Source organism: Rattus rattus, chromosome 3 (assembly GCF_011064425.1).
Source record: "Rattus rattus isolate New Zealand chromosome 3, Rrattus_CSIRO_v1, whole genome shotgun sequence".
NCBI classification, from domain to species: domain Eukaryota; kingdom Metazoa; phylum Chordata; class Mammalia; order Rodentia; family Muridae; genus Rattus; species Rattus rattus.
In genome coordinates, this window is record NC_046156.1 from 169,332,803 (window position 1) to 169,351,122 (window position 18,320).

Here is an 18,320-nt window from a genome sequence, read left to right on the forward strand (position 1 = left end):
ATTCTGCCAAGAGTGAACCCCCAGTGAACGTGATTGTTGGGGGGATGGTGGTAATCAGAAGAGGATGGGGAGGGGAAGCCTATATAGAAGGGGAGGGGTGGCTAGGGGGATGTTGGCCAGGAAACCAGGAAGGAGAATAACAATCGAAATGTAAATAAGAAATATTCAAGTTAATAAAGGTAAAAAAAATTCCACATGAAGACTAAGCTAACCAGTTGTTAGAGTGTGGGCCCAGGTCAGTCCTCTGCATGCCTTCTAATTGATGGTTCAGCCTCTGTGAACACTTATAGGCCCAGTTTAGTTGATTCTGTAGATTTTCTTGTAGTGTCCTTGTCCCCTCTGGATCCTTCAATCCTTCCTCCCCTTCTCCCACAGGATTCCCCAAGCTCCTCATTGTGGAAGAAGAATGTGTGGCTGTGGCTCTCTGCATCTGTTTCCATCAGTTGCTAGGTGTCTTAGGGTTTACTGCTGTGACCAAGCATGGCCATAGAAGGACAATAAGGACAATATTTAATTGGGGCTGGCTTACAGGTTCAGTCCATTATTATCAAGGCAGGAACATGGTAGCATACAGACAGGTATGGTTCAGGCAGAGCTGAGAGTTCTACATCTTCATCTGAAGGCTGCTAGGCAAATACTGGCTTCCAGGCAACTAGGATGAGCGTCTTAAAGTTCATACCCACAGTGACACGCCTACTCCAACAGGGCCACACCTTCTAACAGTGCCAATCCTTGGGCCAAGCATATACAAACTATAACACTATGTGAAGCCTTTCTGGTAATGGTTATGCTAGTTTGCTGTCTGCAAGTATATCAGAATATGATTAACAGTGTCAGGGATGGGCTCCTTCTCATGGGCTGGGTCTCGAGCTGAACCAATCATTGGTTGGCCGTTCCCTCAATTTCTGCTCCATCTTTCCCTCTGCACTTCTTGTAGGCAGGACAAATTGTAGTTCAAAGATTTTGTGGTTGGGTTGGTGTCCCAATCCCTCCTTGGAAGTTTTGCCTGGTTACAGATGGCCTGTCCAGGCCCTGTATCTCCCATTGCCGGGAGTCTAAGCTAGTGTCACCCTTATAGACTCCTAGGATTTTGCATTGTCCTAGGTTTCTAGCTAATCCCAGAGTTGCCCCCTCCCCATTCCAGTTGTCTCTCTCACTACTTTTCCCCTTTGCCCTGCTCCCATTTGTTCCCTATTATTCCTATTTCCATCGCCTCCCGCCTCTGCTCATGGTTTCTTTCATGGAACTTTCTCAGTGAGATACCAAGTGGCCATGCTTGAGCCCTCCTTGTTACTTAGCTTCTTTGGGTCTGTGGATTGTAGCATGGTTATCGTGTACTTTACAGCTAATATCACTTATAAGTGAGTATACATACCAAGTTTGGGATTCTGGATTTGCGTTATCTAATGTAGGATGATCTTTTCTAGTTCCATCCATTTCCTAGTTCTTTCCAAATTTTATAATGCTATTGTTTTTAATAGTTGAGTGATATTCCATTGTGTAAATGTACCACATTGTATTTATCCATTCTTCAGTTAAGGGACATCTATGTTGTTTTCAGTTTCTAGGTATTATGAATATAGCTGCTATGAACATAGTTAAGTGTCTTTGTGATATGGTCGAGATTCTTTTGGGTATATGCCCAGGAGTAAACAATTCGGTCCTGAGGTAGATCTATTCCCAATTTTCTGAGAAACCACCAAACTGATTCCAAGTGGCTGTACATATTTACACTCCCAGCAGCAATGAAGAAGTGTTCCCCTTGCTCCACATCCTCATCAGCATGAGGTATCACTTGAGATTTTTTTTATTTTAGTCATTCTAATAGGTATAAGATTGAATCTCAGAGTCACTTTGATAAGCATTTCCCTGACAGCTCAGGATGTTGAACATCTCTTTAAGTGTCTCTTAGCCATTTGTGATTCCTCTGTCAAGAATTCTCTGTTTGGATCTATACCCCCATTTTAAAATTTTGTTGTTTGGTTGGTTTATATCTAGTTTCTTGAGTTTGTTATATATTTCAGATACTAGTCCTCTGTTGGATGTGGAGTTGTTAAAAAAAAATTCCAATTCCGGAGGCTGCCACTTTTGTCTGAATGAGAGTGGCCTTACAGAAGCTTTTCAGTTTCATGAGGTCTCATTTATTAATTGTTGATCTTAGTGCCTGTGGTACTGGTGTTCGGTTCAGGAAGTCCTCTCATTACCAGTGCATTCAAGGCTATTTACCACTTTCTCTTCTATCAAGTTTAGTGGATCTGGTTTTATGTTGAGGTCTTTGATCCATTTGGAATTAAGTTTTGTGCAGTATGACAAGGATCTATTTGCCTTCTTAAAAATGCAGACATTCAGTTGGACCAGCACAATTTGTTTAAGATGCTTTTTTTTTTTTTTCTATTGTATAATTTTGGATTCTTTGTGAAAAATCAAGTGACTGTAGGTCGTGGATTTACTTCTGTGTCTGATTCTATTCCATTGATCAGCCGGTCTGTTTTTATGCTAATATCATGTGTCTTTTGTTATTATAGCTCTGTAGTAGAACTTGAAATTAGGAATGGTGATACCTCCAGAAGTTCAGTTATTATATGATTGTTTTAGATTAGATATTATCGTCTTTTCCTCTTTTCTTTTTCTTTTGTTGGACATTTTAGTTTACATTTCAAATGTTATCCCCCTCTCCCAGTTGGTTTCCTCCTGAAACATCCAATACCCAACCCCTGCCTCCATGAGGGTGTTTACCCACCCATCCACCCACTCCCTCATGCCTTCCTGCCCTGGTATTTCCCTACACTGGGGCATCAAGCCTTCAAAGGACCAAGGGCCTCTCTTCCCATTGATGCCTAACAAGGCCATCCTCTGCTACATAAGGAGCTGGAGCCATGGGTTCCTCCATGTGTACGCTTTGGTTGGTGGTTTAGTCCCTGGGAGCACTGGGGTGTCTGGTTGGTTGATATTGTTGTTCTTCCTAGGAGGTTGCAAACTCCTTCAGCTATTTCAGTCCTTTCTCTAATTCCTCCATTGGGGACCCTGTTCTCAGTTCAATGGTTGGCTGTGAACATCCTCATCTGTATTTGTCAGGCTCTGGCAGAACCTCTCAGGAGACAGGTACCCCTGTCCCCATGCATATCTTGGCATCCCCAATAGTGACTGGATTTTGTGCCGGCATGTGAGATGGATCCCCATGTGTGGAAGTCTCTGGATGGCTTTTCCTTCAGTCTCTGCTCCACATTTTGTCTCCATATTTCCTCCTGTTTGTATTTTGTTGCTGCTTCTAAGAAGGACTGAAGCATCCACACTTTGGTCTTCCTTCTTGAGCTTCATGTGGTATGTAGATTGTATCTTGGGTAATTCCAGCTTTTGGGCTAATATCCACTTATCAGTGAGTACACACGATATGTGTTCTTTTGTGACTGGTTTACCTCACTTAGGATGATATTTTTTAGTTCCATATATTTGCCTAAGAATTTTATGTAGTCATTGTTTTTAATAGTTGAGTAGTAGTAGTACATTGTGTAAATGTACCACATTTTCTGTATCCATTCCTCTGTTGAAGGGCATCTGGATTCTTTCTACCTTCTGGCTGTTATAAATAAGGCTGCTGTGAACATAGTGTAGCATGTGTTCTTGTTATATGTTAGGGCATCTTTTGGGTATATGCCCAGGAGTGGTATAGCTGGGTCCTCAGGTAGTACTGTGTCCAGTTTTCTGAGGAATTGCCAGACTGATTTCCAGAATGGTTGTACCAGCTTGCAATCCCACCAACAATGGAGAAGTGTTTCTCTTTTTTCACATCCTTGCCAGCATCTGTTGGCACCTGAGATTTTGATCTTAGCCATTCTGACTGGTGTGAGGTGGAATCTCTGGGTTGTTTTGATTTGCATTTCCCTGATGACTAAGGATGTTGAACATTTCTTTAGGTGCTTCTCAGCCATTTTGACATTCCTCAGTTGAGAATTCTTTCTTTAGATCTGCACCTCATCTTAATAGGGTTATTTGATTCTCTAGAGTCTAACTTTTTGAGTTATATATTGGAGATTAGCCCTCTATCGGATGTAGGATTGGTAAAGATCTTTTCCCAATCTGTTGGTTGCTGTTTTGTCCTACTGACAGTGTCCTTTGCCTTATAGAAACTTTGTAATTTTAAGAGGTTCCATTTGTCAGTAGTTGATCTTAGAGCATAAGCCATTGGTGTTTTGTTCAGGAAGTTTTCCCTTGTGCTTATGTGTTTGAGGCACTTTGATTAGATATTATCTTATAAATTTTAATCGTGTTAACGATTAGAGTAACTGCCATGTTTAGGTAACTTGTAAGGAACTAGGGATGGGGTATGATGGGGAGGAGAAGAACTGCCAATAATGGCAAATAGAATATAGAAGGGGAAATTAGAATAGGAGGATTAAATGGAGTGGGGTGGAGTGGTACAGAAAGGTAAAGGAGGGACTATGTGAAGGGACAACTACCACCAAAAGTCTTTTGAAAAGCCATATGGAAACATATTACTGTGCAAGCTTCCTAGAATATATACATATATGAAAGGAAATTGAATTGGTTTATAATATAATGTGAGAGACAATATCACAACTGAAAACGGTATGCTACCATGTATAACCTGCAGTGCTAGGAATGAGTTACATGTTGAGTTATTGGCCACAGTATTCTCATATAACTACCCCACTAATATTACAGGCTATTACCAATGCTATCAGTTACCCTCTACAACCTGATGGTAAAATCCTGTAGCCGAAGACACTGTTTATGTCACCAGACCTGGAGAAATCAAGGTGGTACTCCACTAGAAGCTTCCTTTCTTTTCTTTTTCTTTTTTTTTTTCTTTTCTTTTTTTTTTTTTTTTTGGTTTCTTTTTTTTCGTAGCTGGGGACCGAACCCTAGGGCCTTGGCGCCTCCTAGGTAAAAGCGCCTACCACTGAGCTAAATCCCCTGCCCCGCTTCCTTTCTTTTTAGGAGCCCGTGCCTCGGTTCTAGCAGACGCTTCCCCTGATCTCCGCTCTACCACCATCCACTGCCGTCTTACCACCCACCATGGCCCTCCTGCACTCCGGGATGGCTACTACCTTTCACCCAGGCCTTGCAGCTGCAGCCTCTGCCAGAGCCAGCTCCTGGTGGACCTATGTTGAAATGGGACCTCCAGATCCCATCCTGGGAGTGACTGAAGCCTTCAAGAGAGATACCAACAACAAGAAGATGAACCTGGGAGTCGGTGCCTACCGGGATGATAATGGAAAACCTTACGTGATCCCCAGTATCCGGAAGGCAGAGGCCCAGATTGCTGGAAAAAATTTGGACGAAGAATGCCTACCCATCGGGGGACTGGCTGGTTTTTGTAAGGCTTCTGCAGAACTGGCCCTGGGCAAGAACAATGAAGTGTTGAAAAGCGGCCAGTTTGTAACTGTGCAGATCATTTCTGGGACTAGAGCCTTAAGGGTCGGAGCCAGTTTTCTGCAAAGATATTTTAAGTCCAGCCAAGATGTTTTTCTACCCAAACCATCCTGGGGAAACCACACGCCCATCTTCAGGGATGCCGGCATACAGCTACAAGGTTATCGATACTATGACCCACAAGACTTGCGGCTTTGACTTCTCCTAGAAGTCATATCAAAAATCCCACAGCAGAGTGTTCTCCTTCTGCACGCCTGTGCTCACAACCCCATGGGTATGGACCCACGTCCAGAGCAGTGGAAGGAAATGGTGTCCGTGGTGAATTTGAAAAAGAGTCTCTTCGCATTCTTTGACATGGCCCACCAAGTCTTTGCCAGCGGCGATGGTGATAAGGACGCCTGGGCTGTGCAGCACTTCATCGACCAGGGCATCAATGTCTGCCTCTGCCAATCCTATGCCAAGAACATGGGCCTGTACGGTGAGCGTGTGGGAGCCTTCACGGTGGTCTGCAAAGATGCGGAAGAAACCAAAAGGGTGGAGTCACAGCTGAAGATCCTGATTCGCCCCTTGTATTCCAGCCCGCCTCTCAATGGAGCCCGGATCGCTGCAACTATCCTGACTTCTCCAGACTTGCGAAAGCAATGGTTGCAAGAGGTGAAAGGCATGGCTGACCGCATCATCAGCATGAGGACCCAGTTGGTCTCCAACCTGAAGAAAGAGGGCTCATCCCACAACTGGCAGCACATCACCGACCAGATTGGCATATTCTGCTTCACCGGCCTAAAGCCTGAGCAGGTGGAGCGATTGGCCAAAGAGTTCTCAGTCTACATGATAAAGGATGGCCGAATCTCCGTGGCCGGGGCCACCTCTGGCAATGTGTGCTACCTCGCCCATGTCATTCACCAGGTCACCAAGTAATCACCAGGTGCAAGGAAACAGAGACCACTTTCCCTTCAGGCTTTGCTCTTGTGAGAGTCACGTGCAGGGTGAGGGAGGGTGGATGGTGGGTGAGTAGATCCTGTTTTCAACCACGGTGCATAACGCTTGGCGATTGAACACGTTCCTCGGAAAAGAGGTAGGGCAGAGGCTCCTACGGCTGGAATCTGGAACTTGGTCGGCTCTAAACCAAACTTGCCCTCATCCTTTTGCCTCCAGCTTTTCTGAAAGTTCACACATGCAAGAAAATCACAGCACCAAAATCCTGTCAGCCACGGCATCGGAATAGGTCAGAAGCTTCACCTGAAGCCTCAGATGGTGTCAGGGGTTCCCCTGTGGACCCTGGTAGAGCCTCTCATATTAGAGGCTGTAGGAGAAAAATAACTAGTTCTGTCATTAACAGTTGTCAAGTGTGTCTTCGTGGTGTGGAGCAACTGTGCCAGCAGACCACATTATGGAAATTATGCTTTACAAAAACCAACAGGTCTGCTGCCACATCAACAGGGACAGTAGAAGATGTAATGTCTTGTCCACCTGCCTCTTCTTGTCATTGCTGTTTATAGCCTAGAGTTTCATCCCATTCTACTGCTCGGTTAACCATCACCCTCAGCCTATCAGGAGTTATCTAAGAATAAAGAACATAGTTTTTCTGCTCATGCCATAGCCTTCTCTCTCAGCAAAGAGCCGTGGAGAGTGGGACCCTGCCCTTGATTTCAGTGTCTTCTTCAGTGATTGATTGGCTCCTACTGGGGTGGGGCCTCTGCCCAGCTGGAAGTCTTCATTCATCCTGGCTGCACAGCCCGTCTTCACATGAGTCAGATGTGCAGGTAGGATCCGAAGGAGATATTCTGGGGTTTGTGTTCTACCAGCCCGGCTCAGACTAACCCCTTGGGAAAGATAACCACCATCTGCTCTTCATGTAGACGTACCTGGTTTTCTCTGTTACAATAAAATTACTAGAGACCCCCCCAAAAAAAGAAGCTTCCTCTCTAATGTCTAGTGTACACGGTGCTCAAAGATACTATGCACACTACCAGATCAGACATGTAATCATCAGTATTACTCAGTTGCAAAACCTGTGACTCATAATAGCAACATAGCTGCAAGATGTACTTATATAATAATTTTTCAAATATTATGGTATTCACCAACCACTTTTCTACTGTATTTAAGGGCCACTCCATGGATTAGAATTCATACCTGAGACTGCTAATATGTTTAAGAACTTGAGATTAGATAGTTCATGGGCCCTGGTACTATAAAAACATACTACTTTCACTCTGCTAAAGGAACATGACAATAAAATGACTCTTAATTGCTCTGACCATAGATCAGTACTTCACTCAGCCCTCATCAGAGAAGGTTCCCATTGTAGTAGATTGAATTAACACAGAGATCTCTACAACTGGATGGTGAAGAAAGTGAGAAATTTTGGAGCACTCAGCCCTAAGATGTCTTTATCAAGTGCCTCTCTTCAAGAATGTCAGAGCCAGAGGTGATAGATGACTGCAGGAAAATAGCATCTTCCAGATACAACAGGGATGGTGTGCATTTAAACTCACAGAGACTGCATGCACAAGACCTAAAGAAGTTCAAGTCAGAAAAAATTCCTAGCACATTGAAAGGAATAGGGGCACAAAATTCCTCCCTTAAGAAGCTGTTTGCGGGGTTGGGGACTTAGCTCAGTGGTAGAGCACTTGCCTCGCAAGCACAAGGCCCTGGGTTCAGTCCTCAGCTCCAGAAAAAAAAAAAAAAGAAGAAGAAGCTGTTTGCAATTTATACCTATGGAGTGATATCAACCACATTCCACGGTACGTCCCATGTTCAACAGTCATTGGCCAACACAAAACAGCTGCTATACTTTCTGTATTCCTTTGTTTGCTTTAGTTTGGCATTCTTTTCCCTTCTTAAGATTTTACTTGATTTTTTCTGAAAGAAAAGGAACATTCAAGTTGGATGGATATTGAGGTGGTAAGCATCTTGGAGGAATTAGGAGAGGGTATAGAATGTGATTAAAATTGTAGGGAACATTTTAAAACTGATTGTCAAAACACAGTCTATAAATGAAGCTGTGTGAGGAGAATTGGCTTTCCCATGTGCTTTTGTGCCTCTTCTAGGTGCAGTAAATAGTGAGTTTTGCTTCAAATTATCAATTATCTTACTTTTGGTATTCAAAACTGTTTGCAAGTATGGGTTGGTTTTATGACCATATACAGCCTAAACTCTGGTGAATTATTCTTATGACTTACTTAACCCTCAGAATATAAATTGTCGATGCCCCGAATAAAGTTAGCTATTGCATGAGACTTTGTCTAATTTTTAGGTCCCGCTCTCGCAGGTTCATGTCAACATTTTTTTTTAAAGGATGGATACGTTTATTTCAAAACCACTATGTACTTCTTTGGAAGAACACTTGTCTATTACACAGAAACACTGAGTTCCATTGCTGGCATGGCAAAATTGACAAACAAATAAGCAAAAATAGAAAATGTCCTTCAAAGTTCATTCTTGAACTACTTCTACATATCTCCATATACAAAAATCACTTCTCCCCCAGATAATACTACCTCATATTGAAAAGTACTTCATGTCCATCCAGGAGCATATTTGAATTTAATTTCCACATTTTTTATTAAAAGTATTTTTATACAATATATTCTGATCAGTTCCCACTCCCTCAAATCCTCACCATTCTTCCCACCTATATTCACACCCTTCACTAGAAGACTCACCACGGAGTCTACTTGAAGTCCATCACCAATATAGAACCAATAATTACAGCACAATTAGCATCTGTTTAAGGGTATTCTCCCTTAACACCTACAAACTTGCAACTTTTCCAGGAATGTCATCAGGAATCCCATTTATAGGTAATTGACATGTACTGAACACCTAGTGTGCCAAACCACAATGGATCTTATTACTTTATCAGATTATCAGTTCCACCCAAGTGAAGTAGCCACTTCACTTATCTCACTTATGGAAAACTGAGAAAACAAAAGGTTTCTTAACATTTTGTTATGTTATCTGAGAGTCACCAAAATGGTTTTATGGCTAATGCTAAAACAAATATTTGTGACTCTCTTAAGGAGTGTATATGTATATTTGGAGACATCTCATTTTATTTTACTTTCTTTTAGAGAATCTCATATTCATATTTTCATGTGTGCTCTAGGTCTCTTTTTGAGGACCTTTCCCCCTTAATATCTGTCTTAGTCAGTGTTCTATTGCTGTGAAGAGACATCATGACCATGACAATTCTTATAAAGGAAATCATTTAATTGGGGCTTACTTACAGTTTCAAATTTCATTATCTGCATGGCAGAAAGCATGGTGGCATGCAGGCAGATGGTGGCTGAAGAAGTAGCTGAGAGTTCTACATCTGGATTCACAGGCAGCAAGAAGAGAAAGACACTACGTCTGACTTGAGCACAATGCTACTCCATAATGACTGAGCATTCAAATATATGAGCAATATGGTGGCCATTCCTATTCAAACCACCACAATATCTTTTGTAAAATCTCCAATTCTGCTTCCTGAAATCCATCTCTCTATGAAATCCATGAATTGCAGCTTGGTATAGCTCTGGGGATCTCAAAGATTAGGGGGCTTCAACAGGCAACTGAGAGTGACAGAGTGGAGGTGAATCTTGTTAACTTATCAATGACACTCCCTTTTTCTGAAGCCTGGCTTCCAAGCCAATCTATCTTCTTTGAATAACTAATGCCCTCTTACTAGCTCTCATTTCCTTTTATTCTAAACTTTCCTTTCACTGTCACCTCCTTATATCACCCTAATATTATTGTTCCTGTGCGTTTAAAATATTTTAATTTAGAAGTTAGGGATGTAGCTTAGTAGTGGAGTACATGCTAAGAATGTATAAGGTTCTGGGTAGAATTTCCAGCACCAAAAATTGATATATACTCTATATATAATTGCACATCATTTGGCATACAGCGAGCACAAATGCATACTGAATAAATGTGTGCCTATAAAATTAATTCCAAACTCTAATCTGACACTCCAAGGTATTTCAAAATCTAGCTGCTGGGGAAGGAGCGTCAGTTTTCTTTAAGGATACTGATTTCATACATGCTGTCCATGCTCCAGTAGATGGCCCTACACCCGTGCATGCACTGGTAGCACCATAAAGTGATTTAAAAAAGAATGCATGAATTTAGGAAGGAGGTAGTTCTGGGAGGGGTTGGAGAGTAGCAACCGGGGAGTGAATTTTATCAAAATACACTGTATGACACCTATAAAATGGCCAAAGAAAGCATTTAAAAATGTGTTCACAATCTATCTTTTCTAGACACACCTTCTATTTCTCTTTCGAATATACCACTTTAGGAACCCTATTCTTCAGGCGCTCTGAACCATTTCCCCCTTTTCATTCTCTATGCAGGCTATTGCTTCCGTGAAATCTCACGCTTCTCTGGAGAACTCTTAGTTTTAAAAACATATTTACACCTTCTATGTTCAGGTTTCGCTTATTACCTCTGCATTGTCACAGTTCACACTACACTGTGTGTGCAATATATTTCACTCTCTCCTTCACAAAGGCAAGAACTTGCTTTTATTTTCTTTGCCTCTTCAGTGCCTCCCTCAGTAAACCTTTCATTGACTGGCAAAGTACAAGCTCAGTAATAGTTCAGTGGATGAGGAACCAGAAGGAAAGAGGTCCTCCCTGCAAGCCAGTTTTCCTGTGAAGAGTCCCCTTTCTCTTGTTCACCGCCCCCCCCCCCGCGCCCCTGATTTTCGGTTCTAGTCTATTTACATTTCAATGTCAAAGCTACAAATCCTTAGGGAGCATCTAGAGCACTTGACATCTTGGAAGCTAAATTACCTACAGTTTCACTCCAGCCCAAGGCATTCTGTAATAAATGATTCCTTAATTTGTTGAGGGGGTGGGGTGGGGGTAGGCGTGAGGCCCGAGTCCGAGTCTCATGATAAAAGGTATGTTTCTCAACTTCCTAGCTTCTTTCGAGAAAAATTTCCCCATTTTGCCGCACATTGGTAGAACAGATATCTTCATTCCTTTGCTTATAATCTTTGACATAATTATCAGTGACATATTGATTTAAAGTGCCGCTACAGGAACTGGAACAGGAATGTTTTGCTTGGCCTTCTGGGAGTTGTAGTTCTAGAGGCACCCGAGCTGCCTGGCTGGCCCCGGAACTGCGAACTACAGCTCCCAGGCCTTCTCTAAGCCCCTACCATCCAGGCTCAAAGCCACAAACCAGTAGGAGGTGGCTGTATTGTATCTATTGTATCCCTATTGGTGCATTTTTTTTTTTTACGATTCTCTGACGTGAAATTGAGAGTGAAAAGCATGGCAGATGAACAAGAAATCATGTGCAAATTGGAAAGCATTAAAGAGATCAGGTAAGCCCGTCACTGCTTAATGCAGCATCCTTCCACTCTCCTCGATCACCCCTCCCTTCCCGGGCATCCCTAGGAGCAAGGAGAACTGTTTTTTGTCTGTTTGTTTTGTTTTGTTTTTTTGGTGCAAACTATCTATTGTTGGACTACTTGCAAAGGGAATCGGGAGCGGGAAGGGGCCCATTCATCACAGACTTAGGGATAAGGTGAAGAATCAGGAGGCTGGGATAAAATGAAATCAAGTCTAGGAGGTAGTTGGTGGAAGTGTTTGTGTGGTGTGGTGTGTGTGTGTGTGTGTGTGTGTGTGTGTGGTGTCTAGAGGAGGGAGTTGGTGGAAGTGTTTGTGTGGTGGGGTGTGTGTGTGTGTGTGTGTGTGTGTGTGTGTGTGTGTGTGTGTGGTGTGGCAGGCAGAGTGGAGGAGGGAGAAGGGAGATGGCGATGTCTTTACAGATATAGCTGAGATAGCATAGAGATAGAGGGAGACACCAGGTCGCGACAACTAAGTGTATTCTTTTTAGTATTCTTTTTGTTTAGAACAAGTCTATTTTGGTTTCTTGCTTTGTAAAAGTTGAAAATGAGTTTTCCTTCCCCTTCATGACCCAGAGCTTGAAAAAGCCTTTGAAAGCCAAGTTTAGCTGGCCAGTCCATTCAGTTTGCAACTTTGCTGTGGCTGTGGTCTGGGGATGCTGATGAACCTGGGGAGTGGGCTGTTCTTGTTTTCCTGTAACTCTTTCACCACTTTTTTCCTATCCTGGGGTTGGAAGAAGGTTGTGAACTATTAGGATGTGAACAAGAGCTGGAGGTCTGGCAAACTGGGACTTGTCACACCTCCAATAAGTTACTCAGCAAGCCAGTTTTGATATTGACATGTTAGTCCCGCCAAGAAAACAATAGTAACTCAAATGCTGACTATGTTAACTTCCCCAGCTCTGCCTAACTCCCTGAAACTGTAGTGGTTTTCAGACATATGGAGAAAAAGAAAAGAAAAAGGGACATAGAGTGTAACTTTTCTGAGAATTTAGGCCATGTAATTTTTAACCCTGATAAATTTGACAAGAGATTTAATTTAACCTCTGTGGTATCTCTGTGGGATCTATACATGGTGACTGTAGTGAAGAATCTTGGTTTATTCTTTCTCTTGGAGGGATTGTGTGGTTTTTTTTCCTTTTGCAAAGTAAGGAAATTATCCTTTATTGACCCCCTGTTATGCCAGCCCCCCCCCTTTCAACCCATTTTCCCAAGTGCCCTCTGACCTTTGTCGTGAGGGGAAAATGGGGGTTCAGAGAATTTGAGTGAGTTCTTATATTCATGAAACTTAACAATGTTCTATTTTGACAGGAATCGAGTCTGCCTACAAAGGCTCTGTTCTTCTGTTTCCCATTGAAGGTCTGCTGCTGTCTTTTTCTACAAATACATCAGGAGATAGGAAATGAGAATCTTGGGTACAGGAGAATGCTAAGGGGGAAGCTAATGAAAAGCTTAGGCCTTTGAATAGAAAATCTCTAACTTCAGTCTTCTCTTCATGGACTTTAAAATAAGTTTATCTTATCCTCAGAAATGGACTATTGGGATCAAGGTCATTAATCCCCAGTGAAAATGGATACCTTTCAGTGAAGAGCAAGTCAGGAGCCGTGACTTCTTTTCTCAACTAGTAGATGGAGAGATTTAGAGAGAAGGCTGAAGTCCACTCCAATAACATGGGCATACCACTTGGTTGTCAAGAGAGATCCAGTGTAAAAACTAGATTTCTGCTAAGAGTATCAGAAGGCCTAATAAGATAAAAAATTTAAGTAAGATCCAGGATATCTAATTTTTGTTGAAAAAATTCTCACTGTACCAATAACTATGTGAATAAAAAAATGCACAGATATCAATATTGATAAACCACAGATTCAGAATAATCTAACATGAGTTTTAAAATATACATCATGAAAATGTCTCTGCATGCAAGTACATTACCTGGGAGCATACAAAAATCACAATGCAGAGAAACTTTGGACTTTTAAACAGTGTTGGAAATGTTAAGGACTTTAGGAATTGGAGTAAATGCCAATTTGTACTATATTATTGTCATGAATTTATGAGAGCCAGGAATTACAATGTGTTGGTTTCAATGAGGAGGTTCCCAATAGACTGAGGTATTTGATTCTTGGTTTCCAGTGAGTGGTGCTGTTTGGAGAGATAGTATAACATTGCTAGAGGAAGTGCTTTTGGAGGGCAGGTTCAGGGAGTGGACATTATCAATTGCTCTCTCTGCTTCCTGTTTGAGGTTGAAGATGCTTCTTACCTTCCTGTTCTTGCTGCCTGCTGCCATATCTCTCCTGTTGTTATGGACTTTTTCTTCTGAAACCATAAATCCAAATAAACTCTCTCTGAAGTTAAAAAAAAATACAAAATCACAGCCAATAGACAAGTACCAACTGCAAGAAAAACAAAAGGAGATGCCAAAGGGATCTTTAAAACAACCTAAAAATTCAACAGATAGGTTCAACTGTAAGGCAACAAAGACAGAAAAAAATGAATCAGCTTAATACTTCAGCAAGAGAAATCACTGTGAGATTATTACTAAAGTTTAAAATTTGTCACAGAAGAGGAGAAACAGGACAGGAGGAATAAATAGTTGTGGGAAAAAAGGACTGATATTGTTACTCAAGAGAAACAACTTCCAGATTTAAGAAGCTAATCAGACAGTAATATATTCAACTAAATCTACCCCAATGCATATTATAATCAGACTTCAGGAAAAGTAGGGAAAGAAAAATATCTTTAAAGGAAAGCAGCTGACAAGTAGCATTCCCCTAATTATTATATATATATTAGTATGATGTTTCCTTAACAGAAAATATATCAAGGGCTTAGTAGAAAGAGGTACAACATGTTCAAGTACTGAAGGAACAGAACTGCTGCCAATGTACAATCCTGTGTGCAGTGATAAATATTATATTTCACGATAGAAGACATTCTCAAATGATGTAATCATTATCGGCAGAGCTAGTTTGGAAGGATGACAAAAATATTTAAAATAGAACAAAAACAACTTCGCAACACCAGGAAGCACAGAAGTACCAAGCAAAAACATGATAGAAATGACTTTACTTTTTCTTTTGAGTTTTGTTAACTATGTTTGGTGTTTGAAGGAATTTTTTGTTTATTTTTTATTTTCATATATTAATGTATTAAAAGCTTACAGTGACATCCCACATATGTATATAATGTACTTTGAACATGTGGACCTCACTTACACTCCCTTGCTCCCTATCCTCAGTTCTCTTGTTCTTCCCGATCAGACCTCTCGAAGGAAACTTTCTAACATAATTATAACATAGTCTCAGTGTATTATAGGAATATTTATACTATTTTATGTATAGGGGAATATAAAAAGAAATAAAACAGATAATATATTTCACTAAAGTTGGCAGTATGATGTTAGGAGGTACTGATAAATTTTGTATATATAAGGATTATTAAAGTAAACACTAATAATATACAAAGAGATGTACTTAAAGTTATAAAAAATTAAACAAAAAAATTAAACAAAAAAATGAAATCCTAAAACACATTTAGTTTATCCAAGAAAGGCAGGTTAAAAAATACAACCCACTCACCCAACCAACCACCACCATTAACAAAAACCTCAAGCAAGCAAACGAACAAACAGGATATACAAATTTTAAAAGACAGATGTAGTTTCTACATTTAAATAATTCTCTTATAGATAAAGTAAGGCTGGAGAGACGTCTTAGTGGTTAAGAGTGCTAATTTTTCTTACAGAGGGCCTGGATTCGTTTGTAGCTCACAACTGCTTCTAACTCCAGATCTAATGTTCCTGTCTGGCCTTTATAGACATCTGCATGTCTACAACACACTGAACTTACACAGTATACACATATAAATAATTTAAAAGTATTTTGTTTTATGTATATTGGTGTTTTGCCTACATGTATGTCTGTGCCTCATGTGTATGTGCGTGCGTGCGTGCGTGCGTGCGTGTGTGTGTGTGTTAGTTTGGCTTCATTAGGTAAAAGTGCAACTAAAAAGAGTTTTATACAATGAATTTCTAGAATGCAGACATTAATTCACTTAGTTTATTCATTTGAAATTGAGAAAATCCTATCAATATATGCTTGATGTCTGAATTTCTATAGGTAACTCTATATGGGAGCTACCAGCAAAGTTGGAAAAGGAGCTGGAGAAAGGAACTAGCATTTGTTAAGAACATAGTAATTTAAAAGTTCTTGATTCATTTAGTCATTTAGTCATTCATCTTTCCAGTGGAAAGAATTATCTATATTTTGTACCTAAGGGTACAGATTAGGAGAGATTAGGCTACCTATGGATGCTTATATAGCCTCCATTCACGTGGTACATGCACACAGTATCATCATGTGTCCTTATAAATGCTGATAACCCAACTAGCACTCCATTCGTCACAGTTTACAACTGTTCTAAATTATGATTAGCATTATTTTAAAGTCCTATTAAAAGAACAATGGCCCTTACTAAAATGTTAATGTTATTGGACTGTAGAAAAACAATAGTTATTTTTCCCTAATGAAAAACTAACACACACACACACACACACACACAGAGAGAGAGAGAGAGAGAGAGAGAGCTTTCTTTGTAGAAAGAAAGCCTCACTTTAGAAAAAGCATGTGCTGCTGTTAAGAAATTTTCTGTGCTGAAAAGTCCTCTCATTTTCTCACCATGTCCCCTCCATAGATCAATGGTTCCATATATCATCTCCCAAACATTTAGCCTCTACATAGCATCCCTTTCCAAACTTCAGCACCCTATGTACATATACCACCGTCTACTGACCTTGCACATCTGGATGTTCTACAATTAAGCTAATCTTGGCCATCTCTTTATGACTTCATGGCTCCCCACTGCTATTGAGCAACTCTCTTGAAAACTCATTTTAATGGTGTCACTCCTGTTATAGTTGCCTCAGACTGAAATGTGAAAGTCAGCATAGACTTTCTATTTCTGCCTTCAACATTTCACTCAAATTCCTCGCCTATTCTCCACCTCCGCACTTACTGCCCATTTTAGGCCTTCATCATCATTACCCTGAATATTTGTGTTCATTTCGACCCACAGAATTATTTCCCCATCTCTAGTCTTTCCTCAGTCTTTAATTCAATGCACGTTGCTATGAGACCAACCTCCCTAAAATATGCATGATCCTTTTCCCTTAAACACCCCAGACATTTACCTTTTTAGACAGCAGTATTTTGAAATCACAGGCTATTGTCCACTAGTGGCTTGGCTTGCGTATAGCTTTAATCAGTTGCTAATAGTATTTTTATTTTTATTTAAAAGATAAATTACCAATATTCATAGGCTTAATAGGTGGTAGGCATACCTTTGGGAAGCATTGTTTTTGTTTATTCTCCCCCACTCTCTCTCCTCCCTCTCTCCTTCCCCTCTGCTGCTGCTGCTGCTGCTGTGTGTGTGTGTGTGTGTGTGTGTGTGTGTGTGTGTGTGTGTGTGTGTGTGTGTGTGTGTGTGTGTTGGTCTTGAAGTGAAATTCATTGTTTCTGAAAACAATAATTTTATGCCATCTATTTGTTGGACATACATTTGCCTATCATTGATACTATGACATTCATAATGGCAGTATATTGCCACATCCAGGTTCACCATTCCCATCTTCCCTATGACTGCTCCTTACTTCCACTCTATCCGTTAGCAATATAGACATTCATTTCTAGTCCATACATTTCCATTCTCTAGTGTTTCGCCTGCTAGATAGCTCTTTCATGGTAGACTGCTCTTTTCTCATTCCGGGCCTGTAAATTCTGTTCATTTTTTTTTCAAGGAAGGTCTAAATGAAATGCTACATTTTATTCTAAACTTTCTCTAGTGCTCCAGATCAAAGGAATCCATCTGCCTAAGCTACAAGGGGATCTATTATGGCGTTGAAGATAGCCTGCTTTATGATGCAACTTTGGTTTTACATGTGTTACGTCTTAATTAGGGTTACTCTTGCTGTGATAAAACACCATGACCAAAAGCAATGTGGGAAAGGGTTGATTTTTGCCTACACTTACACGTAACAGTCCATCACTGATGTAAGTCAGGGCAGGACCTCAAACAGGGCAGGAACCTAGGGGGCAGAAACTGGGGAGACCATGGAGGGGTGCTGTTTACTGTATTTTTCTCGTGGACTACTCAAACTACTTTCTTACAGCCCATGAGACCAACAGTCCAGAGGTGGCACTAGACAGCAGGCCACGTTCTCTCTCTGCTTGCTTGCCCTCTGTTTCTCTGTGAGTCTGCCTTTCTCTTCTTCTTTCCAACCCTCTCTCTTACTACCCTTCAGCTAGTGTTCCAGCAATCTCAATACTCAATTTGATAACTGTTTCAGCCTCAAGGTTCAGAAAAGACCAAGTCCAAGGACAGCTTGGGCCTCTGAGACTTAAAATCAAGCCCAACAGTGGTGACCCCAGAACAAAGAATAGAAAGGAGCTGTAATTTGGTATCGAGCTGCAATAGTCTTTAAATTTTATTTAAATTACTTTGCTTTTCTCTTAGTAGTTGAAGGGTAATAAGAGAGGGTGGGAAAGAGAAAGAGGAAAAGAAAGAGAGTCATGCACAGAGAGAG

At 40.9% G+C, this 18,320-nt stretch overlaps 2 protein-coding genes across 5 annotated transcripts in view; both read left to right on the forward strand.

Annotated features, from left to right (window-relative positions):
* The first annotated feature begins 5,037 nt into the window (after positions 1-5,037).
* On the forward strand, positions 5,038-6,312 carry LOC116895612 (aspartate aminotransferase, mitochondrial-like). The gene is given in 3 exon segments (XM_032896824.1): positions 5,038-5,574; positions 5,576-5,594; positions 5,597-6,312. Coding segments are annotated over 3 exon segments (1,272 nt in total).
* A 5,081-nt stretch (positions 6,313-11,393) lies between these two features.
* The window catches only part of Zc4h2 (zinc finger C4H2-type containing), a 101,611-nt gene continuing 94,684 nt past the window's right edge, over positions 11,394-18,320 (forward strand). The window contains exon 1 of one of the 4 annotated variants that reach the window (XM_032898777.1): positions 11,394-11,716. In XM_032898777.1, coding sequence (XP_032754668.1) covers positions 11,664-11,716 — 53 coding nt within the window. In that variant the 5' untranslated portion in view covers positions 11,394-11,663. The remainder of the gene's footprint in view (positions 11,717-18,320) is intronic. The other 3 variants (XM_032898778.1, XM_032898776.1, XM_032898775.1) reach the window with 3 other exon arrangements.